The 27,598-nt window shown below is 37.5% G+C and overlaps 1 protein-coding gene across 4 annotated transcripts in view; it reads right to left on the reverse strand.

The window, feature by feature from the left end:
- The window catches only part of LOC143859585 (sister chromatid cohesion 1 protein 2-like), a 57,238-nt gene that overhangs the window by 10,371 nt on the left and 19,269 nt on the right, over positions 1-27,598 (reverse strand). For 3 of the 4 annotated variants that reach the window (XM_077370242.1, XM_077370241.1, XM_077370240.1), the window contains exons 10-13: positions 22,098-22,199; positions 20,639-20,672; positions 20,483-20,504; positions 20,249-20,381 (exon numbers count right to left, since the gene is read on the reverse strand). In XM_077370242.1, coding sequence (XP_077226357.1) covers positions 20,249-20,381; positions 20,483-20,504; positions 20,639-20,672; positions 22,098-22,199 — 291 coding nt within the window. The remainder of the gene's footprint in view (positions 1-20,248; positions 20,382-20,482; positions 20,505-20,638; positions 20,673-22,097; positions 22,200-27,598) is intronic. The other variant, XM_077370243.1, reaches the window with a different exon arrangement.

The raw sequence follows: 27,598 nt of genomic DNA on the forward strand, positions 1-27,598 counted from the left end.
CATCAAGTATCTTCCAGATGGATCGGTAGAATGTCTCAAAGCTCGTCATGTTGCTAAAGGGTATACTCAGACATTTGGTGTCGAGTATCAGGAGACCTTTTCTCCCGTCGCCAAAATTCCTTCAATTCGGGTACTGATCTCTCTACCAGTTAATCGTGGTTGGCCTCTGTATCAACTTGATGTGAAGAATGCCTTTCTCCACGGTGATCTTTCTGAGGAGGGTTATATGGAGCAACCTCCTGGGTACGTTGTTTAGGGGGAGATGTTCTCCTCAGTATGTCGTCTTCAGAAGGCAATTTATGGTTTGAAGCAATCACCGAGAGCTTGGTTTGGAAGGTTCAGTACTGCGGTTTTGCGTTTTAGATTGAAGCAGTGTGCTGTTGATCATTTCGTGTTCAGTTACAAGTCCGCAGCTGGATATATTCTTCTGATTATGTATGTTGATGACATTGTAATTACAGGAGATGACAGGTCTGGCATACAAAAATTGAAATCCTTTCTCCAAGGAGAATTTTCTACTAAAGATTTGAGTCAGCTCAGATATTTCCTTGGGATTGAGGTAGCACGCTCACGTCATAGTCTCTCTTTATCATAGAGAAAATATGTTAGATATTTTGGAGGAGACTGGATCAATGGGTGTGAAACCTGCAGCTTCTCCTATGGATCCAAATGTTAAACTTCTTCCTGATCAGGGGGAGTTGATGAATGATCCTGGTCGTTACAGAAGACTGGTTGGTAAGCTAATTTATTTGCCGTCACCCGGCCAGACATATCATTTGAAGTGGGTATGGTTAGTCGTTTTATGAGTTCTCCACGTCCTTCTCACTGGGCGGCTATTATTCAAATTATCAAATATTTGAAGGGTACTCTAGGTAAAGGCTTGTGCTTTAGAAAGTATGGAGATGAAAAGGTAGAAGGATACAGTGATGCAGATTGGGCAGGATCTCCTGCAGAGAGAAGATCAACTACTGGAAATTGCACATTTGTAGGAGGTAATTTAGTGTCATGGAGAAGTAAAAGAGCAAGACGTCGTTTCCAAGTCAAGTGCAGAGGTTGAATCCAGCATTTCACGAGCGGAGAGCTAATCTGGCTTCGCTCCTTATCAGAAATTGGGTTCACATCGACATCTCCAACACAATTGTATTGTGATAATAAGGTTGCAATTCATATTACAATGAATCCAGCATTTCACGAGCGGACCAAGCATATTGAAGTAGATTGTCACTTTATTCGTCATCGGATTCAAAGTGGTGAAATTTGCACAGTATTCACTCGATCTTTCGTCATCGGATTCAAAGTGGTGAAATTTGCACAGTATTCACTCGTCATGTATGATATATACCTTCCAGCTTGAGGGGGAGTGTTAGATGCCATAAGGGCAATTTAGTCATTTCATTATATAGACATATATACATATATATATATATATAGAGACATATATTGTGTAGGTAAGTTACCTACACACTAGCTTAAAATACAGTGGGGGCCCACATTGTTTGGGTGATCCAAACCATTCATTCGAATGGTCCTCACATAGATAGGGTGTCCACAAAAAATCAGATCCATAGGATCATCCCAACCATTCAAACTATGGAGGCAAAAAATGGACTAATTTGTGAAGGTTTATACACGTCCATTTTACCTCCACAAATCGTAAGGTTGGGATGATCCTATGGATCTGATTTTTTGTGGACACCCTATCTCTGTGAGGACCATTCAAATGAATGGTTTGGATCACCCAAACAATGTGGGCCCCCACTGTATTTTAAGCTAGTGTGTAGGTAACTTACCTACACAAGTGTGTAGGAAATGTTTTCTCTACATATATATATATATATATATATATATATTTATAATGTGAGAGGGGAGAGAAATTAATTATGAACTCTCCCTCTCACGCCTATCTTGATCTCCTTCTTTGTCTCATTCTTTCTCTCATTCTCTCACTCATCTCTCTCTCTCTCTCCATGTCTCTCTCTCTCCTCCACCATGTAGATTAACAGTTTGCATAAAACAAGGGTGGGGCCACATTATTGGGGTGATCCTAAGCATTCATTTGAAAGGCCCCATCATGGATGGGGTGTGTACCAAAAATCAGCTTCATTGAATCATCATAGGATGTTCATTTGTGGGGGTGAAAATGGACAGATACTATTTGTCCCCTAATCTGCCCATTTTTTCACCCTACAAATGGACACCCTGAGATGATCCAATGGAGCTGATTTTTGGTGGACACCCTATCCATGAAAGGGCCTTCCAAATGAATGCTTTGGGTCCCCTCAACAATGTGGGCCCGACCTTGTTTTATGCTAACGTTAGCAGCAAGTCAGCAACCTCTCTCTCTCTCTCTCTCTTTATATATATATATATATATATATATATATATATATATATATATATATATATATATAAGCTCTAGTCTGCCGACTAGAGATCATTCTCCAGTTCGCCGACTAGAGATCATTCTCTAGTCCACCGACCAAAAACACATGGGTCCCACCTTATTTGTGGTGATGCAAAGCATTCATGTGATGGGCCCTGACATAAAGATGGTGTCCACAAAAAATCAGCTCCATAGGATCATCCCAACACTACGATTTGTGAAGCTTCAAATGGACGGCTTATAGCCGCCACCAATCTGTCCATTGTTTAGCTCCACAAATAGAAGGGTTAAGATGATCATATGAAGTTGATTTTTTGTGGACACCCTATCTATGATGGGGCCTATCAAATGAATGCTTTAGATCACCACAAAAAATGTGCGACCCATGTGTTTTTGGTCGACGGATTAGAGAATGATCTCTAGTCGGCAGACGAGAGACACTTTTCTCATGTGTGTATATATATTTATACATATATATAGACACACACACACTATGTATATATATAGGCCAGAGTATTACCAAATTAATACTGAAGAACAACATCAGTATATACATACGGCCTAAAACAAAAACCATCAACGATTTTCTTTTCAAATTTTACTTTTCGCAACTCTAAAACATGAACGACGAAAGGCATGCATGTTACAAAATTACAATATCAAACCATTAAAAATGCCATTATAAAATAAGTCAACTATCACTTGCCTTCGGTTTTCGAGTGAGAAGAGGTCATGAAGCTCTATGAATTAGTCAGGAAAATACCCTGTACAGATTACTTATCAATAGTGTCAAAATTTCTCGTTCAACTAACCTACTTGTCTTCTCAAGTCAATTGGTTAAATTTCGTTTTATCAAGGTGTTGGAAATTTTGGGCTTATTTGTGTTATGTGTGTTTTAATGATTAAAGGATTCATCGTAATTATATTTTGATACTTGCACTAACTCCCCTTGTCTTTTAGTATTTTAATGGCTGCCACGGATACCACAGTTCTCAACCTTAATAATATTTACTGATTTTTATACAAATCAGCCCTTTAGACTCAATAACATCACATATAGTACATATACAACACATAAAACAATACCTATAAATTATACAATATGTAAGTAGGAAAAATCCATACAAAACTTAATAAAACCTATGCAAAATAATCACTTTTAACTGCTGATTTTTATATAGAATCCCCCTTTTTAAGTTTAGAACCCACATATATATTATATATATAACTACAAGGATCAAACTTACAAACCTATACAATTTATAGGGAAGAAAGCTATACAAAACAGCCCCTAAAAATCATTAAAATCTGCTGATTTTTCAAAAAAAAAAAAAAACATCTTTAAATTCTCATGCACTATATTAACACCCAAAACTATAGGTTTGATAACTAATATGTACTATACATAGATTAGATCACAATTTCATTGAAAAACAAGTCCCTAAACATGCTGATTGCTCAAATTAAAAGCCTTACAAATTTTTAAAGAACACAAGAATGGTTAAATTTTCCAAAACAAACTTCCCTAAACCTCTAACATAAAACCTATACGGTTTTACATAGAAAAATTGAGAATTACCTATATCTATGGCACTAGATTTTGAAAAAGAATTTCAAAAACAAGCTTCTTGATTTTTAAAGAGACAAAATAAATCATAAAACCCTAACTAGATTGTCTAAACAACAATACAACATGGGTTACATACCCTAAATTCATCAAAAATAAAAGTTTGGATCACTTACTTGGAAAAAGAAAACCAATTTGAGAAACCCTAATTTCCTCTCTCTCTCTCTCTCTCTCTCTCTCTCTCTCTCTCTCTCTCTCTCTCGATAACTCTCTCCCTCTCTTTTATCTCGCGGCGTGCGAGAGAGAGGGGAATATATAAAATATTTTATTTTACTTTTAAGTTGGGGTTTCTTACTTTGGTTCCATATATGTTTTAGTGCTTCATCAATGGTGTCAATATCAATATGTGTAAGTTGTTTAATTAGGGTGTCATTATCAATATGTTTAAGTGATTCGATTAGGGTGTCATTATCATTATAATTAAGTGGTTTTTAATTAGCGTGGCATTATCAATATTTAAAAGAAAGAAAAAAATAAAAGGGAAAATAGTGGTCGTTACAGAAGACATCCACGTTGGGCGTGTATTATAGCCACATATAAGGACCGTAAGAGTTGAAGGCACATTTCTTTGCAAATAGTGTATAGTTCATGGCTCGTAAGAACTTGCGGCTCCGGCATGCAAGGACAATCAGGGAATAAAAGGGGCGGCCCAGTGCATGAGGTTCCCGCCATTGCGGGGTCTGGGGAGACAATCAAGGACTATGTGAAGAAATTCTCTGCCTTGATGCTAGACATTAAGAGCATGTCAGAGGAGGACAAACTCTTCCAATTTATAAAATGAAAAAAAAAATTGGGCCTAGGCAGAGCATCAAAGAGTTCAAGATGTTGCATTTGCACAAGCTGATACTAGACAACTGATAATATGATGAATTACACTACAAGCAAGAAGAACAACCCTGATACTAAGCACTCCAAGGGCAAAGGGGAAGGAACCAAGGGAATGAGAAGAGGTCTCATCCCAAGAACGGGCCATGGAATAACATAGAGACATTTAGTTTTGTGTCTAAATGTAGTTGTTTCATTAAAAAGACCTATATTAGTGGCCAACTGCCATAGATGCAAGCCCTCAACACTTTGCAAGCCCTTGCCTCCCCACCTCACCCGCATGGACTATGGTCTGTGGCTTGTAGAAAATGTAGTCAAAGTACTGTAAATAAACAAACAAATCAGCATGTCTCCTGTCCACTAATTCTAGCAGAACCCAATTACCAACTGAAAAAAATTATAATCTCTAAACTTAACTAGAAAGTCTCTACAAACTAGAACTCAAACTTATTAGTTTTAGTAAAATAGAACTTACTATTTTACGTAAACCCAAACTCACTATTTTTAGTAAACCCAGAAATTACTATTTTTATTAAATACGGATTTACTATATTTAGTAAAGATAAACTTAACTAGTTTGGGACAAAGGTTTTGTTGAGTTGGAGTAAAGATAAACTTAATGTATTTGATTCTCCCACCTTAATTGACATTGGCACCCCTTCTATAATTTAAGACACTTAAAAATGTGGGGCCTAGGATGGTCCCATCATTCTCCCCCACTTGAGAAGATTTGTCCCAGTTGAATATAAGGATTGGCATGAAAGGTGGGAGCTCTGCAATTGGAATCTTGCACGTATCGAATACGGTTGTCATTTAGAACAAAATAGGTACTCACAACGGACAAATAACTTCGAACAATCATGTCGTTGGTTGGAAATGATATGGTTAGAAGGTGTGCTCTCAATGTAATCCTTCTACTACATTAGTTTGGACTTTGGACAAAAAGAAATTTCATCCCTACGCTTCTGTAGGCCTATAGACATCTGCTCACGTGTTCATAATTCGATAGTAGATACTCGCAAGGGGTCCATATAAGATGATTGACGACTTTGATGAGCATGTATCGAAAGAAATATTCTTCTCGATTTGAATGAATTCTCCTTTCACAGACTCTTGCTCTTCTATCAGAAGCATGGCCAGTTCCTTGAATTGACATTGTAGTTTTTGCAACACAAATCCCAAAATTTCATTTTCTTCCGTCAACATTTTTTCCATGTTAATTTTTAGTTGCCTTAGTGCAGTTTTCATTCAAGCTCCTCAACGTGATTCTACAATTTAACATAGGCAAAAACTTCCTTACACATCATCTGACGCTCCTACTAAGTATATCAAACGATTCTCCTCTTCCAGAAATGTTTGATAACACTTGTTGCCCTTTTGATTCTTAGTATTTATGGGCTAACTTTTGGTGAGACTGAATCTGAGCTATGAAGGTCATTTTCTTAATCTTTAAGTGAACGTGAGAGAGCCAGATACTGTGGGAATAGTCGTTGGATGACAAGTCCAGCTCTCGTATGTCATTTGATGTCGAGCGCTTTCCAAACTATCAATTATCACACCCAAGTCTGTATCTAGATGGACGAATTCAGTTGTCTCTTGTACGCATGGCCTGATAGTTTCACCAAGTTTTCTGGATCCTAAGACAATCAAATAGCTTCTCTGCACGAGCCTTGGCTTTCTTGGCTTTCTCCTATTGAATCCTTCTAGATTGTAGCTTTTAGTATCTCTGAAAAGTCTTTGGCGCAAAAATCTTCAAAATCCAGTTCTTCATGTCGATCCAACGACTGATGAGTGGGTTTCTTGTTAGGCTTAGTTGTTGATCCAATGTCATCTACCTCCCTCTGGCACGCGCTCAACCAAAGTTAGCTTAGCAATGAAAATCATTTCATCATCGCAGCGTTATGTTGCCACAAATACTTCTGCACCATGTTTAACCAATAAAGACATTTCCATTCAACTACTCCATAAAAATCAGGTATATCTTTAATCCTTATAGTGTATGAATTACGATCTATAGACTTTGATCTTACCATAAAAATTCTGCAATGCATAATAGCTATTCTAAATTTCTAACCCAGACTCTAATACCAATAAGATGCAGAACGGGTTAAGAAAGATCACTGTATATGCAGCTCTAAGCCTCTAATACCAAGTTGATGTAGGATGAATCTATGTAAGGGACGTAGGATTTTGGATCCTAAAATATGTGATTAAATTGGAAAATATTTCTACTAGGTTTAGGGTAGGTTTAGAAGGGTACATACATATGTCGGAAATGTGCAAACGTATGCTAGGAGACATGCTAGGAAGGTTCAGGAATCACTCCCCATTGTCCCCTTTCTCTCAAGTCCCCAGATAAGGCTCAAAGCTTTTTTGACATAGATACAGAGTCTGGGAAGTTCATGAAAACTAATGATCCGCAAGTGGAAGGTTCAGAAATGGCACAAGCTGAGTTACAAATGGTTGTGTATCAATCTGAAAGTGAGCAGCATGCAGGGAGAATTGAATCAGAGAGTGACATAATAGAATCCTTTGTCAGTCATGTTATGGAAACCAGTATTGAATTGAGCCTATCATATTCGGGATTATTGGGCAAGTTAAAGAAAATGTATCGGGAGGTTGACCAGAGAGATGTCCTTCCGGTGTGAATCAGATTCAGCAGTAAATGAAATTTCCAAGAAAATGATGAGGGAATTGGCCAGGTTGAAATCTGATGTAAACTATGATGGGATGGCATCCTCGGTGAATAGGGGAATTGAATTGAGTGGAGGCAGTAAAAGTGCTTCCAAGGGCAAAAGCAAGGGTAATGCTCATTTATCATGAAGATCTTATGTTGGAATTGCAATGGATTGGGCCCTCGAGTCAGGGACCTTTTTAGAAAATATAAACCGGGCATTCTCAGCATTCAAGAATCAAAGTGGTCTGATGTGAATAGAGCTGCTATAAAGAGTTTGGGTACTCCAGGTCACTGGAATTTCTTATTAAGGGATGTGATTGGGGCATTAGGAGGGATTATTGTTCTCTGGGATGAGGCTAAGTTTAAGCTCATTGATTCTTCGTGTGGTAGATTTTCAGCATCTATTGTTGTTCGAGATGTCAACAATAGATCTGTTTGGATCTTTTCTGGCATCTATGGGCCGGAACTAAGGTCGGAAAAAAAATCTTCTTTGGGGGAAGCTGGATGTGATTAGAGGTAAAATGTCTCATCCTTGGTCTCTCAGTGGGGAATTTAATGAGATTAGATTGGTGGAGGAATCAGTGGGAAGTACAAGATCTAACCAAAATATGATAGCTTTCTGTAACTTCATAGCAAGGCATGAACTGATTGATTTGCCCATGATGGGTGTCAATTCACCTGGTCCAGAAACAATAGCAAAAGCAGAATCGACAAGTTCTTTTTTGGCCCTCTTTGGCTTGATAGCTTCCTGGAAACCTGTCATATCGCACTTCAGCATTCTATCTCCGATCATTGTCCGATTCTTTTGCATCCGAGACTTGAGTCATGGGGCCCTTCACCTTTCAGATTTGATTTGGCTTGGATGGAAAATTTTAAGATGGAGGAAAAATTGGGGGGATGGTGGAATGAACATACGGTTTTTGGAAAGGCGGATGTGGTCATCGGATCAAAACTCAGATTTGTGAAACAAAAGTTGAAAGAGTGGAACAAGGAAAATGCCAGAGAGAAAAATGAGAGGAAGTTATGGTTATCTTTTTGCATCAAGGAAATTTTTGACAAGGATGAAGTGGGTTAGACTAGTGTTGATGAAGTGGAAGAAGCAGGAAAGTTAAAGGAAGAACATAATCGTATCATCTTGCAAGATGAAATACCATGGAGCCAAAAATCAAGAGTCGTGCTATGGCTAGTGTGCGCAGAAGGGGTAATCGGATAGAAGTTTTGAAGGCGAACGGTGCCTTAGTGGAGGATACGAAAGCATTATCAAATAAATTGTGGAATTTTATCAGAATCTATATTCTTCAAAAGAGGTCTTACGTCCACTCCCGGAAGGGGTGGAGTTTGGGTGTCTTGAGCAAGAGGACAGAGAGGCTTTGGAAGCCCCTTTCTCTGAGGAGGAAATCATGATGGGAGTTTTTTCCTTGGGAAAGGATAAGGCACCGGGTCTCGATGATTTTGTATGGCATTCTTTCAACGTTGTTGGAAGTATGTCACGGGGGATGTGATTAATTTTTCCCACCAATTTCATATGGGGATGTAGCTAGACAGAGGGACGAGAGCCACTTTCATAGCCCTCATTCCTATAATTAAGGGAGGTACAAGGGTGCAAGATTCCCGTCCTATCAGCTTGGTCAAATGTCTATATAAAGTTCTTGCCAAAGTGCTAGCTGACCGTATTAAAAGGGTAATACACAAGGTCATTGTTAGCCCAAGGGTTCCCCATGGGTTCAACTAATCACCTTGTTTTGATGACTAACAAACAAAAATTGATTAGTCCTTTATGGACCGACGAGTTACCTTGAGTGTTGTGCTACAGATAGGTTTCACAGGCTGACATATGCTAGCACATTACCATACACGGCCTAGAATTGAGGATGAACCAATCACATGTAAAATGAGCTAGACCAAATATGATTCATCATGCCTTGGAGGTACATCCAAGGTGGAGCTCAAATTCAAGCATCCCAAGCAAGTGAACATTCGAAGGAATATCAATGAAGGCCAAATCTTGAGGATCAACATGCTCAAAGGGAAAAGAGCTTCAGCACATTGGCGGCATCATCCTTGGAAGATGTCAAAGTAGGAAGCTCAAGTTTGAAGATCCCAAAGCAAGCCTTGCACTTAAAGTGAAGATCAAATGAAAACTATGAGAAAAGTCATTCAAGAGAGTGCTTCGAATGGTAGAATGTAAATCCCTCTCTCTTAGGACTTTTTCTTGATCAAGGCACACTAAAAAATACCCCAAAATAATATTTTCAAAGTGACCCAAAACCAAGTGGCTCCAAAGCCCAAGTGCTAAGTTAAGTTTCAAAATGAAAAGAGATGAAATTAGCACTTGAAAATGGATCCAACACATTAATTTATCATAACATGTCCAAAACATTTTCAAATATTTTTTAAAATACTTTTAATAGAAAGATCTCATCGTTTCCATTCAAATCAAGTTTAAGAGCGTCAAAATCCGACAAGAAATGAGTGAGTTATGAATTTTACAGATCGGAAAAATCTGCTGAAAATGCCTTGCTCGGAATTCCGAGAATTTTCTCAGAATTCCATGAAATGTTCTGTTTCAAAAAATAAAAGTGGTAACGGCCACTAAGGAATTCAGTGCGAAAATTCTGTAATGACCGTTGGGGAGTCTAAAAAGTCTATATTTCTTACTCCACTATATATATGAGTTGCTTGGGCCCTAATGGAGACTTTTATGACCCACCAAACATTCCTTGAGCATTCATAAGGGTTTTTATCACACTGTAACAAGGAAATCACTCTCTCCACCTCATTTGTGCCTTAATCTTGATTAAACCCTTTTGGGAGTGGATTAAGCTTTACTTGTAATTTTCTTTGAGAGTTTTGTAGTGAGCTTTATTTGTATAAATCAAGCATACAAAGAGGCTAAAGAAGTGTGCTCAATCTTCCTTCCTTCAACTATTGTAAGGAGAGGGTCTAGGATTCGGCCCGATAAGAAAGGATAATCAAGTTTGTAGAGAGAGGGTCTTCGATTCGGCCCGTTAAGAAAGGAGAATCAAGTGTTGTATAGAGGGTCTCCAACTCGGCCTGCTAAAAGAGGTGAATTGCATTGTAAGAGGGTTCATTGATCCGGCCCGGTAAGAATGGAGGATCGTATCGTGGATTGCCTCAAGGAGCCAAACTTGAGAAGAGTGGAGTAGGTCTTGGGTTTAAGGCCAAACCACTATAAATCTTGTGTGCAATCGTCTTCCACTTCTTGGAGCACTTCTCTCTATCCCTTCTCTTTTCTTTATGCTTACTTTATGATTGGGATTATTTTCTTGAGTGATTTACTTGCAGAACTTTGAATTGGGCATAATATGAACATCTTGCAAATAGGCCGAATAGTTTCTTAATCAAGCATTAACTAGGGATTAAATGCTTATCATTGTTATTATCTTAAGTCAATCAATTTGTCTTGATTAAGTAAACAACTTGTAACTAGGGATTAACTAGGGACTAACTAGTGTTGAGTGTTAAGTGTTGTTAATCAACCTAAATATTTAAAATCAACATTAGAAATCTAAATAGCAAAAGTTTGTTTTTAAAAAGGGCAAAACATTTAAAGACAACCAATTCAACCCCCCCCCCCCCCCCCTTTGGATTGCTTACTGGGATTTCACTTGGTATCAGAGCTAAAGGCTCTTATATAGATTTTTGAACTTTCAAATTTCTTCAAGAGAAAAGATCTATATTGGCAACCTAATAGCTTCTAGACTTCCTTGTTTTGATGGAACCGACTATGGATATTGGTCGATCCATATGAGGTCTTATCTCAAGAGTCTAGATAGTGAATTATTGAAAGTAATTGAAAATGGTTTTGTACTAAACTCTAAATCTAGAAAAATTAGTGATCATGATAAGTTGTTTTCATTGAATTCAAAAGCTATGATTGCACTTTTTTGTTCTTTACCATATGACATGTTTGAAAGCATTTCATCTTGCAAAAATGCCAAAGAAATTTGGACTACACTTGAAAAGAACTATAAAGAAAATATTTGTCTTATGGCATTAGAAAATAATTTTGATGATGATTTACATGAATTCACTAATGATAAATTGTTAATTGCATGTGAAAATTTTTATGAAAACTTGGATTTTCAAATATAAAAAAATAAGACTATGAAAAATTCTTTGCAAAACATAACTAGAGACTTTGACATTTTAAAGAAAGAATATGATTCACTTGCCTCTACTAATGAAAGCTTAATCTTAGAAAATAAATTTCTTAGTGATAAAGTAGAAAAACTTTTGTTGGAACACAAGAAATTTAAACAAGAAGAAGAAGAACTAAAGACAAGTTCATCTATTGAAGTTAGCACATTGAAAGAACAATTTGAAGAGATGAACTAGAAAAGGATAAACTTATGTTGGAAAATCATAAGCTACAAGAAGAAAAAGCTAATCATGTTTGTTCTCATAACCATTCTTGTAGTTCATCTCGTTCCTCATCTACTAGCTCATATTCTTGTGATTTTTGTGGTAAATTTGGACATTACAAATCTATATGTAGACATAGATTTGTAAAAAGTAACAAGTTTGTATAGATTCATTGTATAGGACAAACTTGAATGGACCCAAGTTGGTTTTGGGTTCCAAAATCCCCTACTTGATCTATTTCATGGTCTTAGTAGATTTAGGAGTTGTGCTTAAATGTCTATATCATTTGAAATTTGTTTGCTAGATATCAAGTGCTTCATAATTAAATATCATATATCTAGTCAAAGTTTATTAGATACAACATATTACATGAATTTGGCATTCTTGTATCTAATCATGTTATGCCTTAAAGATATATCTTATAATATTTGGATACTAGTCACTTTATACTAAGTATTGATTGTTGATCTAGTACCAAATCATATTTGTCTGGATACCTTGCACTCAATTTTGATATAAAATTGTATATCTAGCTAGTTGTGCTTAATTGGAAAATCAAACTTAGTGGGCAATCCCTCTAGAGATTCATCATTGCACTTTATTATGATAACTTACCCATAGGTTTAATTTGGTTCAAGTCAAAAGTCACCTTCACAATCCTTAAAGAACTAAATGATTATGAAGCTAAAATAAGAAAATCTAAATAAACAAAGATGGGTCAAAACACAAAGCTTAATGAATTTCAAAATCTATAAAAATATATCATGAGAAATTCATAAGTTGATTCATTAGCCTAAGATGACTCTCATCTATGAGAAATTTTTGAAATCACTTGGCTTTTGAAATAATTCCTTTGAACTTAAAATTTTACATCATTTAAGGAAAAATGATATTAGTTCAATATGAGAAATCTATATGATTTATCTTATCCTCTCATTGAACTAGTCATGTCTATGAACCTTATATGATTATGTATATTTGACATGAAAACTATAAGTTGATATCACTTGTTTTAAAGAATTCTAAGATGAACTTAAATATGCAAACAAGTGAAATTTTATTAAAGAAAGAGAAATTCTAAGAGTGCTTAATCACCTAAAACCCTTCACAACAAACTTAGGTGCACTGGAAAATGAAAAATCATGTAAATCTTACATAAGAGTGCACATGGGAATCCAACATATTGTCACTATGGGGTGTATTTCATATTTGAACATATATTGTATCCATATGACTTATGATGAGTTCACAAAGTTTAAATAATCATGAATAATCCAAATTTGTGTGAACTTCAAATTAAAGAGGAAGCATTAATAGTAATAATCATTAAAACCCTTTAATTAAAGGCATTTGATTTGAATTGATAAATTTTTGCCTATTATATATATATGTGATCTATGTATATCATATTGGAATACTCTTAAGCTAGATTACTATGTATCATATAAGTTTGAGTTAAGTAAAATCATAAATTCCTCAAAACACTCAACCTTGAATCCCATGAGATCGTTTAATTTAAATTGAAAATCTCATTTAAAATCATAAGATTTTAGTCATATAAGCCCAACTTGTGCCTAAAGGTGAGATATATAACTTAGAAATATGTGCAATGGGCTAAAATGTGTTTTGTTAATATAATTTAATCTTTTAAACTAAAATCCATCAAAACACATTAAACAACTTAATAAGGGATAAGAAAATGAAAATGAGCATTCCCTAAAATGATAACTAGCTTGCTTCTATAAGAAAATATGAAAAGAACTACTTGTCTTAGAGTTGCTTCACCTAGGATATGTTCCTTAGATGGTTGTATCTACTATCCTTAGTATGTTTGTTTGATGGTTGTAAACTTGTAATATGTAGCACTCTATATATATTTATTACCCCTTGATCCGTATCAGCTGCATGGTAAAGATGTTAAACCTTAAAGTTAAAAGCTATTCAATAGGTGCTCATGCCATCTTTTGAAGGAACGGTACCATCACCCTAATTAAGACATCTAATTCCTTTGGCTTCTTGCCAGCATCTAAACCATGATCAGTCTTATGTGTCTTGCCTTACTATATGTATACTATATTGACATATTCAGGGGGAGCATGTTTCGCTTAGTTATCCCATGATTCTATTTAGTATGAGCAAACATGCAACTGTAGCCCAAGGGTTCACCTTCAACTATTCACCTAAAGACCCTTGGAGACTAATTTAGGACAGCCCTTTAGATTCATACCATGTATGAGTTAATAACAAAAAGAGAGCTTTAAAGTTATATGTGTCCTATCTTGGACTTATCATATGTTTCTTCAAGTATATATCTCTTCACATATGATAAGTACTCACATTCAAAGCTACATAGCTTCACTTGTGTTGTTGGGCTTGTCTTGTGTCCCTATTCTGAGAACATCTCTTATTTTTTGTATTGATAAAAGCCCTTAACTTGTGCCTTAATTTCATATCTTTCCCATGTTTTAAACTTATCTTGGATGGCCTCATGTTTATTATTTTTACCATTGATAAGTATCTCATTCTAAATCTAATTTTGTAAATCTCTTAGAATCCCATTCATAGGATATTGTATCATTGTAATAATTCTATTTCCTATGAATTCACACACTTATCATGTGCTCTTGAAGCTATTCGTATCAATATCCATGATAAGATTGATTAGTTGAGCTATCATTGTTATACCAATAGCTTTCATGTCTGTCATGCCCTGCTTCATAGGTTTTACCCAAGGCCAATGACAAATACTTTGGGGGAGAGCCAAAGTGTCTCATCTTTATGTTTATATGGTTCATAGTGATATGCTCACAATGTCCATTGCCCCATTAGTTGTGCTTAAATTGCAAATCCTCTAGATCGAAAAAAAAAACTACTGCTTATCATGAACTTTGTCTGAATTTTCTTGTTGAATCTCTTATGATAAGCATTAGGAGAGCTTAAATTAACATATCATTCATGTTCTCATAGGCCATAGAGTTAGTTTGTAGTATTTCTATATCCGTTGCATGTGCCCATCTTACATAGCTCCACATAGGACCAGACATAGAATTGTCTTGCAAATGCAAATCATATCTCTATGTGTTGCTTGTCCATATTCCTATCATGTGTATTTCAAGATTGATTATCCTATATTCATGATAGTTTCATAATAGAACCTTTAATGTCATATCTTCTTAATCTTTTTGCTTATTATGCCATGCCATGATCGATCTATGTTCACGCATAACAAAATTTAGGGGGAAGCTTAGCTGTCAAATCATATACGATCATAGGCTTCATAGGATTGTGTTAAGAATGTTCATACTATTAAACTGCATATCTTTCTCTACATACTCAAAAAAAAAATATGGGGGCTTGTCATGCTATACCTTGAAATTGCATTACTTCTCTCATGATAAGTATACAATAAACTTTAACTTGTCATATCTATTTCTAATTGAATGGGTCATAGGGTTATTGATATCTTCATATACACCCTAAAACTAATTTAAAATGGTATATCTCTTTAATTTTTCAACATAGGATTACTTTGTCTTAGTTCATCTAATTTCCTATGTTCTTATGCTCCTATAACTTGTTTATCTAGCATCCATGATAAGAAGTTATGGGGAGTGCCTATTGAATATCTCTTATGTCAAGTATTGTGCTTAAATGGATAGTCTGCCCTTTTTGGTGATTCCAGAAGGAGGAGAATTTGTAGAATTGATTAGTTGTCCATGATTCCATATGCATTGCATACTATATATTGATATTTTGGTATGTGCATATGTTAAGGGGGAGTGGTAAAACATTATCTTATGCATATATGCCTCTACAGAGGTTCCACTCACCTCCTAATCAATTATGTTGTCATCATAAAAAATGGGGAGATTGTTAGCCCAAGGGTTCCCCATGGGTTCAACTAATCACCTTGTTTTGATGACTAACAAACCAAAATTGATTAGTCCTTTATGGACTAACGAGTTACCTTGAGTGTTGTGCTATAGACAGGTTTCACAAGTTGACATATGCTAGCACACTACCATACATGGCAGACTTGAGGATGAACCATTCACATGTCAAAGGAGCTAGGACAAATATGATTCATCATGCCTCGGAGGTACATCCAAGGTGGAGCTCAAATTCAAGCATCCCAAGCAAGTGAACATTCAAAGGAATATCAATGAAGGCCAAATATTGAGGATCAACATGCTCAAAGGGAAAAGAGCTTCACCACATTGGCGGCATCATCCTTGGAAGATGTCAAAGCAAGAAGCTCAAGTTTGAAGATCCCAAAGCAAGCCTTGCACTTAAAGTGAAGATCAAATGAAGACTATGAGAAAAGTCATTCAAGATAGTGCTTCGAATGGTAGAATGTATATCCCTCTCTCTTAAGACTTTTTCTTGATCAAGGCACACTAAAAAATACCCCAAAACGTTTTCAAAAGTGACCCAAAACCAAATGACCCCAAAGCCCAAGTGCTAAGTTAAGTTTCAAAATGGAAAGACATGAAATTAGCACTTGAAAATGGATCCAGCACATAAATCCTATCATAACAGGTCCAAAATATATGCAAATATTTTTAACAGAAAGATCTCATCATTTCCATTCAAATCAAGTATAAGAGCGTCAAAATCCGACAAGAAACGAGTTATGAAATTTACAAATCGGGAAAATCTGCTGAAAATGCCTTTCTTAGAATTCCGAGAATTTTCTCGGAATTCCATGAAATGTTCTGTTTGAAAAAATAAAAGTGGCAACGGCCACTACGGAATTCCGTGCGACAATTTCGTAATGACCGTTGGGGAGTCTAAAAAGTCTATATTTCATACTCCACTATATATATGAGTTGCGAGTCCTCATGGAGACTCTTAATGACTCACCAAATATTCCTTGAGCATTAATAAGGGTTTTTATCACACTCTAATAAGGAAATCACTCTCTCAACCTCATTTGTGTCTTGATCTTGATTAAACCCTTTTGAGAGTGGATTAAGCTTTACTTGTAATTTTCTTTGAGAGTTTTGTAGTGAGCTTTATTTGTGTAAATCAAGCCTACAAAGAGGCTAAAGAAGTGTGCTCAATCTTCCTTCCTTCAACCATTGTAAAGAGAAGGTCTACGATTCGGCCCGATAAGAAAGGAGAATCAAGCTTGTAGAGAGAGGGTCTTCGAATCGGCCCGTTAAGAGAGGAGAATCAAGTGTTTTATAGAGGGTCTCCGATTCGGCCCGCTAAAAGAGGTGAATCGCATTGTAAGAGGGTTCATTGATCCAGTCCGGTAAGAAAGGAAGATCGTATAGTGGATTGCCTCAAGGAACCAAACTTGAGAAGAGTAGAGTAGGTCTTGGGTTTAAGGCCGTACCACTATAAATCTTGTGTGCAATCGTCTTCTACTTCTTGGAGCACTTCTCTCTATCCCTTCTCTTTTCTTTATGCTTACTTTATGATTGAGATTATTTTATTGAGTGACGACACACTTTTATTTAGCTCTCATGAGATTTTCAAGATTGCAAATCTCAAAGCCACTCTTCGATGTTATGAGGCGATTACCGGTCAAAGATCAAATTTTTATAAATCAAAGGTACCCGGGATTAAAATGAATCAAGAAGAAGTTTTGGGTTTGAAAGGCATTTTGGGTTGCCCGGTTGACTCTTTCCCCTCTTCTTACCTTGGCCTCCCCCTTGGAGCGGGTAAACCTAAAAAGGAAAGTTGGGAACATATTGTTGAAAGAGTAGAGAGGAGGTTAGACACTTGGAAGAGAAATCTTGTCTCTAAAGGAAGTAGAATCACCCTGATCAAAGCTGTTTTAGTTAATATCCCAATCTACAAACTTCCATTGGTCAAATGTCATGTCAATGTGGCGCTAAGATTGAAAAAAATCCAAAGGAGATTCCTATGGGTGGTAAGCACATCAAGGTGGGTGGTCTAGGTATTCACAGAATCTAGAAGACAAATCAAGCTTTATTGGGAAAGTGGCTATGGAGATTTGGGAAAGAAGGCTCTCAGCTTTGGGTGAAAGTGATTGAAAGTAAGTATGGTTTTGCGACAGGTAGATGGGAATCGATTGACAATTATAAAAAAGAAAAGTGCCACTATATTGCGGGATATGATAAAATTTAAATCGAAATTTGGTAAAGGCGTAAGATTCAGGGTATACAAAAGGGATCGTGTTAGATTCTGGTTGGATCCATGGTGTGACTCTAGACCGTTGTCGGATATATTTCCAGATTTGTTTGTGGTTGCAACACCTAAAGATGTTGTGGTCAGGGATTGCTTTACTCGCAGTGAGAATGGGGTGGTTTAGGCACTGATGTTTAGAAGGGACTTTTTTGACATAGAGCTTGAGTTAATGAACAGGTTGTTGGTTTTATTGGAAAAGATCTACATCAATCGTTCTAGCTCGGATAAAAGAATTTGGATCTGGGACTCGGGATGGACTTCTCTATTAAATCCTTCAATCATCACCTAGTGCCTCATGCTGTATCTTTCAAAGTAGCCAAGGTATGGAGCATACAAGCACCACCCAAGGTGCAAGCCTTTGCATGGACGGCTATTATGGAGAGAATTCAGGCAGTGGATTTCCTACGAAAGAGGAATATTATAATTGTTTATCACTGCGCCCTTTGCATAGAGGAGGAGGAATCGGTGGATCACTTGCTCCTGCATTGCAAGGTAGCAAGAGAGGTATGGAACATGTTGGTATCTAGATTTGGTGTACCATGGGTTTTCCGGGCAAAGCTATCAGAACTATTTGAACATTGGGAGTGGTGTCTATGGAAAGGTAAGGGTGAAATTTTGTGGAGTATTTCCTTTCTAGCTATAATATGGGTGCTGGAAGGAAAGAAATGCTAGGGTCTTCAAAGGATACTCCAGGAGGCCCTCTTTCCTTTTCAACAAAGTTGTTGAGCTCATCATCTCCTAGGTGAGACTCACCCCCAGCTTTGCTTTTGTATTAGCCTTTGATTTGTGGCATGGTTGGCTGATGATATGCAATGGAGATAGGGGAAGTCCGAAGGTGGATCAAGTATGGGAACCACTTGCACATGGTTTTTGAAATTTAACTTTGATGCATCTAGTATGGGGAATCCTGGACCATTTGGTATTGGAGGGGTATTAAGAGATGATCAAGGGAGGGTTGTATGGGCATTCTTAGGTCCCATTGGGATCTCGAATGCAAATGAGACGGAGGTTCGAGCCAAAGATGGAGTCTATAGGGAGAGATTAGAACAGTTTGACTATCTCCCCGCTTGAGATTCCGGTTTTTTTTATCACTGTACAGTTTATGTTTATTTTTATCTTGTATTTTCTTGGGACTTTTGTCCGTTTCTTATTATATTATCTATTTGCCCTTTCAAAAAAAAAGAGTTTTTGGTTAGACTACGGAGTGCAGAGACCAAAGAATCTTGGCCATCCTCGTAGGCTCCGGGCTGCGTCAGGGAAGATTGGTCATTGTATTTTCTTATACTTCTATTGACTTTATTGTTCTACCCATGCGCAAGAACACATGTCACTTGATGTTTGATGTGATTAAGCCATTATGGAAGGTTTTGTTGCTTTTGTGATGGTTTCTAAGTATGTATTTTTGCTTATTCTAGCGTTTCCCAAAGTTCCATCTTAAAATTTCATCATTTGCATATGTTTTTTTAATGATTAAAAAATTTCATCATTTGTATATGTTTCCATATGTTTCCGTGATTTTACAAGATTTCCACTGAAACCGAAATGTTTCCGTTTCTGTTCCGACCGAAACCGACACTGAAACTAAAATTTACAACCTTGCCAAATACCATACTCACCGAATACACAGGAAGTAGCCACTGCCTACCACTTGACCTGATTATTTTTCACTTATTAACAGTTGAGTAAATCAACAATTTTCACAACTTATGTAATTCCATGGGTTCTATATTTGTTTCACAAAATTTTCCCAACAAGATTACATGTCAGACTGCAAACATGTTGAAATATATCAATTGCATATATCATGAGACATATCAAATGCATAAATAATGAGTAAATATTATCAACATAAAACATAACTAGCGTCTTCTTTCAATTCCTGTGTCAAGATGCATTCCATACAATTAAAGAAGCTCCAATACAAGTGAATCTGTGAAAAGGCCAAGTCTTTCAAGTAATTCTAGATTGTAGTTTTCCCAAGTAACATAACTATCTCTTTAGATTGTAGTTTTCCCAAGTAATTCTAGACTTATAATTCTCCCTATTTAAGTAGAGAAGTTCTGAAACATGCATGACTTTAATTAGAAACCCACTTTAGCAGTTAATCTGAATACCAACTACGCTATAATAAGAATTTCAAAAATTTCCAGTCACAAACATTTATTGATGGTGAGACAGTGAGCAAGCATACCAGTGTTTCGTAGAACAGCCTAGCACATTTTGTTCTGGTATTCCCTTCCAGAACTCTGGTCAAACTTAGCATTCCCTTCTGTTTTTGTTCCTTCCCACCTATGAAGTTGTTATGCAGATAGTTTGCCACTGCCCTGCAAATTCACAGTCCCGTGGGAGATGACTATGAGCATAATGAGAAGAATTTGGACCCATCATTAAACAGAAAAACCGGAAGAAGCTCCATCCACCTTACCTGGTTCTAGTCGACCATCTATCTGAGATACAATATGAGACTAGATGAGAATATTTCATGGAAAAAAAAAACCAACCATTCTAACACAACAAAAATTAATAAACGTGGACCCCCGAAAAAGAAAGGCAGAAAAAAATAAAAGCTGGTAGGACTTACTTTGGTCGTGAGAGCCTTCATTAGAACTAACCTCCTGCATAGAGAAACAATGTTTTGGTACTATCAGAAAAATTAGCCTAATCATGAAGGAGTAGGGAAGAAGATAGATATTTATATAATAAGCAAGGATGAATATAAAATTTATATATTGTTCTGTCTATCATCAGACTTTCTCACAATAAAAAACTTAAGTATCTTTGAAAAGATATAAGTTGCTAATCTTTTCCACGCTTAGTTAATTTACTCTGCTTTTTAGGTAACATTGGACCGGCAGCATTGGCGGAGTGATTAGAGACTACATAGGAAGGGTGAGATAAGCATTCTGTGGTCCTTAGAGCATAAATGAATTTATGAAGGCATAGCCTTCGCCATTAGAGTTCTTATAACCCAATTCCCAGGTCAATATGTGATAGAGGACGATTCTCTAAAGCTGATTAGGTAGGAGAACAAAGGCAAAAGGTGTCCTTGGTGATTGAGGGTCCCACTGAAGACTGGAATTCTAAATTTAGTGTTTCAACACATGCAGCATGAAGCCAGTTTACAGGACAGAATCATACTAAAGAGGGAACAGTTAGGGAGGGCCTGAGATTAGGTAACTAATTTCCATTTCATGAATGACCATCTCGGTCATGTTAAGGACATCCATTACATAGCTTTCTGACGCAGGGGCAGATAGGGACAGCAGAAGTTTTAGGGGTCAAGGGAAAGAAATGCTAAGGAAAATGGCTACTAAAGGGTAGAAAGAGACACTTCAAAGGGATTAACAGGTAAATGAAACTAATGGAAATTATTAATTGAAGGGTAGGTTGTTCTAGAGGGAATCCGAAGGGATATTTGGTTGAAGGTAAAAGGTGGTTCGTGGGTTGACAGTGGTTGAAGGTTGTTAAAGAAAGAAAGAAGGGAGTTCTTGAATTGTTTTCAAGAATAAAGTATTTACGAAATTAAAGACGGGTGAATTGAGTATGGGCAAGAAGGGGCCGGTTTTGACGAAGGGAATCTTGGTGTTTTTAAAGAATTTGCGTGTTGGTAGTTAATGAATCAAGAAAGGTGGGTTCAAGAAATAATAGGAGGTGAAAGTGTAATCGGTTAAAGGGTATCGTTATGGGGTTTCAAGAGAAGATGCAATCTATTTAATGGGGCTATGAGCTATTGAAAATAAAGGCTCAATAGATGGGCTGTGAGGTGTTGATGGAGTAAATAGAATAGGTATGGTATTTAAGGGACTGTTAATTGATTGAAATTTTAAGGGAGAGATAGTTGTAGGTGGCGTCTAACGGAAAGGGTTGCATTAGGCAATTTAGGGTGGCTGAATTTTAATGCGAAAGACAGACAGGCTGAGTTTAAAGGGGTAGCTGGTTAGACGACAAAAAGGGAGGGATTTTAGGGACTGATTTCACTAGAAACAAAGGGAAAAGGGCTGGTTTTGAGATCAAACAAAACACGGAGAAAGGAGGCTTACCTCCATCAATGGTGATAAGCAGCTCCTTCGAAACCCGGCCAAAATAAGTAGCGGGTGGCTTGATTTTCCGGCGACCAGCGAGACTTCAATGGCGGGACAATTCTGAAGGACAAATCGAGAGACCAAAATTATAGATTTTATTAATCAAAAGATGTAAAAAACTAGTTACAATGAAGTCTATTTATAGACTTTGCAAAGGAATCCTACTACTAGACGATAGAAATCAAAAGACTAAAATATCTCTAACTTCCCTAAAATCTCTCTACAATTCCTACAAATCCTAAAAACACTTTTTCCAACTCAATCTTAATTTCGTCCAAGTCAATCTCTAAAATTTGGCAAACTAAAAATACAAAAATAACGAATAAAGAAAATAAACTAATTTAGGACTCTTGAAGCGTAGTAATCAACTTGTGCCGTTGATTTGGACGTTGTCTGATAATTATGATCTCAGGGTGATCTACCTCTAAAAAACATGATCCAACATTATGTCGGGATTGATTGACGATATGGATCGTCGGATTGATGATATGAGGTCATGGATAGCCCAATCAAAGATCTGACAATATTGGCCATTGATCTTCATGATCCGTCAAGATGCACTTGCATCATACACCCCTTCTTGAAAAGAACTCGACCTCGAGTTCAGATCAAGGGTGATATCCGCATGGGCAGCACCGATTCGAGTGGCCATAATAGACGCACACTTTTCTTCTAGCAAGGCAATGTCAGAGAGAGTCATTAATTGCATTTGCATGCAGTTGCACACATCATGGTTGTAGAGAATGCCATGGAGGTCATCAAGAGGAAGAGAGAGTCATTAATTGCATTTGCATGCACACATCATGGTTGTAGAGAATGCCATGGAGGTCATCAAGAGGAAGTGATTCAAATCTGGCATTGAGGGTGATTACCAACGTTTTATATTCTTCTCTAAGCCCGACGAGGATGCTAACAACTAAATCGGGCTCAGCAATGGGATAACTACAAAATGCAAGGTTATCAACCAGAGATTTGGCATTGTGAAGATGGTCACTCAGAGCAAGTGCCCTTTAAAAGGTGTTGAGTTGACGACAGAGATGTATGATATGAATTTGAGAGGGCGCGTAGAGCTTTTCCAATGTCCAAGGTTTTAAATTTTGACCGAAGTCCGAAATTTCAGAATTTCAGTCGAGACTGAAATCGAAATTGACCGAAATCGAAATTGGGTTAAATCGAAAAGTTAACAAATTTCGATCGAAATTTTGTTTTCCCCGAAATTTCGGGCGGAAATTTAAGGGATAACTCCAAAAAAAGCTGTGTTTTAATTATTATTTAATATTATCCCAAAATTTCAGCTGAAATTACTGAAATTTTGTACGGGATAAAATATAAAGTAAATTGATTTCGATAGATTTCAATGAAATTTCGAAATTTTGGCTGAAATTTCAACGCATTCCGAAACCAAAATTTAAAACCTTGCCAATGTTTACCAAACTGCTTATGAAGACGAGAGGCCGACTACATGTCATAATGGTCCTCCAGAGCAAGGTTTTAAATTTCGGTTTCGGGCCGAAATTTCGGCCGAAATCATGTAAAAATATGATTATGATTTCGTTTTTTTTTTTCATTGTGACCGAAATGTCTAAAATTTCGGTGGAAATTTTGGCTATTTTGGTGAATATTTCATAAATTTCAATGGGAATTATAACATTTCGTGGACTTTTTTAAAATTTCGGTAGATCTATTTAAAATTTCGGTGGAAATTTTATAAAAAAGGCTAAAACCAAAATTTCAACTGAAATTTCAGTGACATTTCGGCGAAATTTCGGTGAAACCGAAATTTTCGTTGAAATCTTGTAAAGAAATGACTTCATGTAAATTTCGTTTCGGTCACGGCCGAAATGAAATATTTCGGCCGAAATTTAAAACCATGCTCCAGAGAGAGATGATATAATCCAGTTGATGATCAATTGATCCTGATGAACCCATGTGTGATATACAGGGTTGACAGCAGGAGTACCATACCCGACTTACCTACGCGCGCCGCGGCCCCCCCCCCCCCAAAAAAAAAAAAAAAGAAAGAGTAGCACTATCACAAGAAGATGGTAGTTAGGGGTGCAAATTGGGTTGATTTTTTGGAATTCAGGTCGAGGTTTTACCTTAAAATTGGGTTGGGTTTGGGTTAATACCTATGCATTTTTTAGCAAAATCCCAACCCGACCCGACCCAAGTTGCACCCCTAATGGTAGTAGTATCAGGGGGCTAATGGAGTCTCCAATGAACTGTTCAAAAAAATGATAAAGAGTCTCTAATGGAGTCTCCAATGAACTGTTCAAAAAAATGATGGAGTCCCCGATGACAAATCCAAGGAGATAATGAACCCTAAGGATTGGAAGTGTTGAAGAGTGTGTTAGAGGGTAGTTTAGTCATTATATGTATTAGTGAGGAGTATTGTAGTCTTTGTACTCATGTTGCCCTAGTTGGGCCTATATATACATCATATTACATGGGAGAGCTTCTTAGTGGAGAATCTCACCATCTTCTCCCTCACTCTTCTTCTTCTCCTCTCATCCTTATCTTCTAACATGATATCAAAGCTAAGATCCTAAGGGAAAGGAAAAGAAGAAGAGTTCTCCCATCTCTCTCTCTCTTGTGTTTCTCTCTCTGTTGCCGTAAATGAGAGAATGATCCTGAAGACGCGACGAGACAAGACGCGAGACGGGACACCCCAATCACACCATCTGCAGATGCGACGAGACTAGATGAACCCCTTTCTTTGTGGATTTTTTCCTCAAACCTAACTCTAGCCGCCCACTCCAATCTATCTTTTTGTTTTGGTTTTTTATCAATCCCCTCTTGTTGGGGTCATTCTAGTTCCCCATCATTTCTTTCTTTATAATTTAAATCCTTTCTTTTTTTTCATATTTTGAGTCTCATCCCCCTTGTACTCCATCCCAATTCTTGTTCTATCCCTCTATATCCGTTGTTTCTTAAGTCGTTTGTGTTGATCTCAAAGGTGCACGCCAAGTGTCTGTTAAAATGTCCACGAGGGATATTGTGTGTTGAAGGTCGTGTTTTCATTGCAAGTTGAAGGCCTTCAGCCTCAACTTGAGCGGAAGTGGTGTAGCCCTCATGTAGTTCCATGGATGGAGTGTGTTGCGTCCTTGTTTTGTTGTCTTGTTCTTTTCATAGTTTTCCATGTCTTATATTGATGTCAAAGGTGCACACTAAGTGTTTAATAAAATGTTTAAGAGAGGTGACGTGCCTTGAAAGTTTTTTTTTCTCGTTGCAAGTTGAAGGCATTCGGCCTTCAACTTGAGGGGGAGTGTTATCATGTAGTTGTGTTAGTATGTAGTTGTTGTAGTTATCTTTTCTTAGTGTTGTCTTGGTGTGGTCTTGTTATTGTTTAGTGGTTTTGGTGTTGCCTTCTTGTTGTCGTGGTGTTGTCTTTGTTGGTAGTCTTTTAGTTTGTTGTTTGGTTGTTGGTTTGTTGGTGGACAAGGGTTGGTTGGTTGGTTTTGGGGGGTTGGTTGTGGTGTGGTTAGTTGTTTGGTTTGTTGTTCGTGTGTGTTCATTGTTGGTTGGTTGTGTTTGTGGTTGGTTTGTGATCGTCATTAGTTGAGTTGGTTGGCTTGTTGTTGGTGATTGGCTAGTGTTTGGTTGGTGTTTGTTGGTTGTGGTCTGTTAGTTGGTTGGTTGATGATGGTTGTGGTGGTGGGCTGATTTTTTATCGCCTCTTTTGATCTATTGATCGCCGTTATTGGTGGATGTTGTTGTTGCTTCTACATGGTGAGTGTAGTTGCTTTGCGTAGTGTTACGCCTTTGTTGTGGTTATAGTGGTTTGCGTTGCAATCTACTTTGTTGGGGCTATATGCCCAATCGTTAGCATTGGTTTTGGCCTTGTCGTCGTTGGGGCTATATGCCCGATTGTTAGCATTGCTCTCAGCCGTCGTTATTGGGGTTATATGCCCGGTTGTTAGTGTTGGTCTCGGCCTTGTCGTTATTGGGGCTATATGCCCTGTCGTTAGCGTTGCTTTCTGCCTTGTTGTTGTTGGGGCTATATACACGGTCGTTAGTGTTGCTTTCGACCCTATTGTTGTTTCTTCCAGGGGACGTGTTGTGTGGTTGTCGTTGGTTGGTTGTTGTGATGGGCTGATCTTTATATCGCCTTGTTGGTTGGTTGATCGTTCTTGGTTAGTTGGTGGTTCTTCTCATGGCGATGTTCTGTTCAGCGGATATCTTCTCATGGTGCTTCATCGTTGCTCATGTGCGCGCCTTTGGTGTCCTTATTTTGTTCGAGGATCGTTGTTGTTTCCTATCGAAGCACCTCCATTGCTCATTGGTATGCGGATTTGTTCGTCGTGCTTTGATTCATGGGGAGGCCCTATTGTGATCGCTCCCACCGTAGTGCTGCTTTAGGGGGAGCTGTTCATTGTTAAGGGTCGTTGATCTTGACGATTGTACTCTCATGGTGGCCGTTGTCTTTTATTATTATGCATTACATTATTTATTCACCACACCAGCTTGAGAGGGCGTGTTATACCAACCTGGCTGTGTGTGCGGGATTATTGCTTATTGTTTTTTTGTTGTATGGGTTTTGTAGGTGTTTGTATGGGTATTGTAGTTTTCTTCGTACCGAGCTAGAGTTCCATAGTGTATACATCCCGGCTTGAGGAGTGTTGAAGAGTGTGTTAGAGGGTAGTTTAGTCATTATATGTATTAGTGAGGAGTATTGTAGTCTTTGTACTCATGTTACCCTAGTTGGGCCTATATATACATCATATTACATGGAAGAGCTCCTTAGTGGAGAATCTCACTATCTTCTCCCTCACTCTTCTTCTTCTTCTCCTCTCATCCTTATCTCCTAACAAGAAGGAACCGTGATTTTCATAGAAGGTACTTGGTGCGCTCAAGCTTGAGCGATCACATGATGGAGCCTGAGAAGAGTAAAGAGTTATTGAGATTGTGCAACTAGTAGAGGAGATGTGGCTACAGGATCATCCCCCATGCGGAGGGAGGAGGTGCTTGAGTTTAAAGGTAGATGGGCCATGTAATGCTAGGTATAGTTGTGGGATAGATTAAAGGTGAGATTGAGGGGGAGGGTAGAATGAGTAAAAGATAATAGGATTCACGTGGGATAGTATGGGGAAGTCGGGTGGCTAGTTGAATGAAACAAGAGGAAAAGGAGATGAAGAAAGTTCGATCTATAAGTTGATGAGAAGGGAAGACCTGGTTGGTGTGAAAAACCGCAGAAACAAAGAAGAGAAGGATTCCACAACTATAGGCTCTGATACCATGAAATCATATATTGATTGAATAATTTCTCTCCTGCCATTTTTCATGGGAGAGCTTGAATATATAGAGAAGTATGAGATTACAAGTTTTGGGATTTCCCAGTTTATGCAAGGGAATAATTTGATATTTAAAATTATTTACATTTGTATGGAATTGTTGATTAGAAGGGGCAGCTGGCGTCAATCAATTTCTGACCATGATTGATGCCACTGGATTCCTTAACA

Source organism: Tasmannia lanceolata, unplaced genomic scaffold (assembly GCF_043159265.1).
Source record: "Tasmannia lanceolata isolate RefF3 unplaced genomic scaffold, GAP_Taslan_0.1 ptg000034l, whole genome shotgun sequence".
Lineage (NCBI taxonomy): Eukaryota > Viridiplantae > Streptophyta > Magnoliopsida > Canellales > Winteraceae > Tasmannia > Tasmannia lanceolata.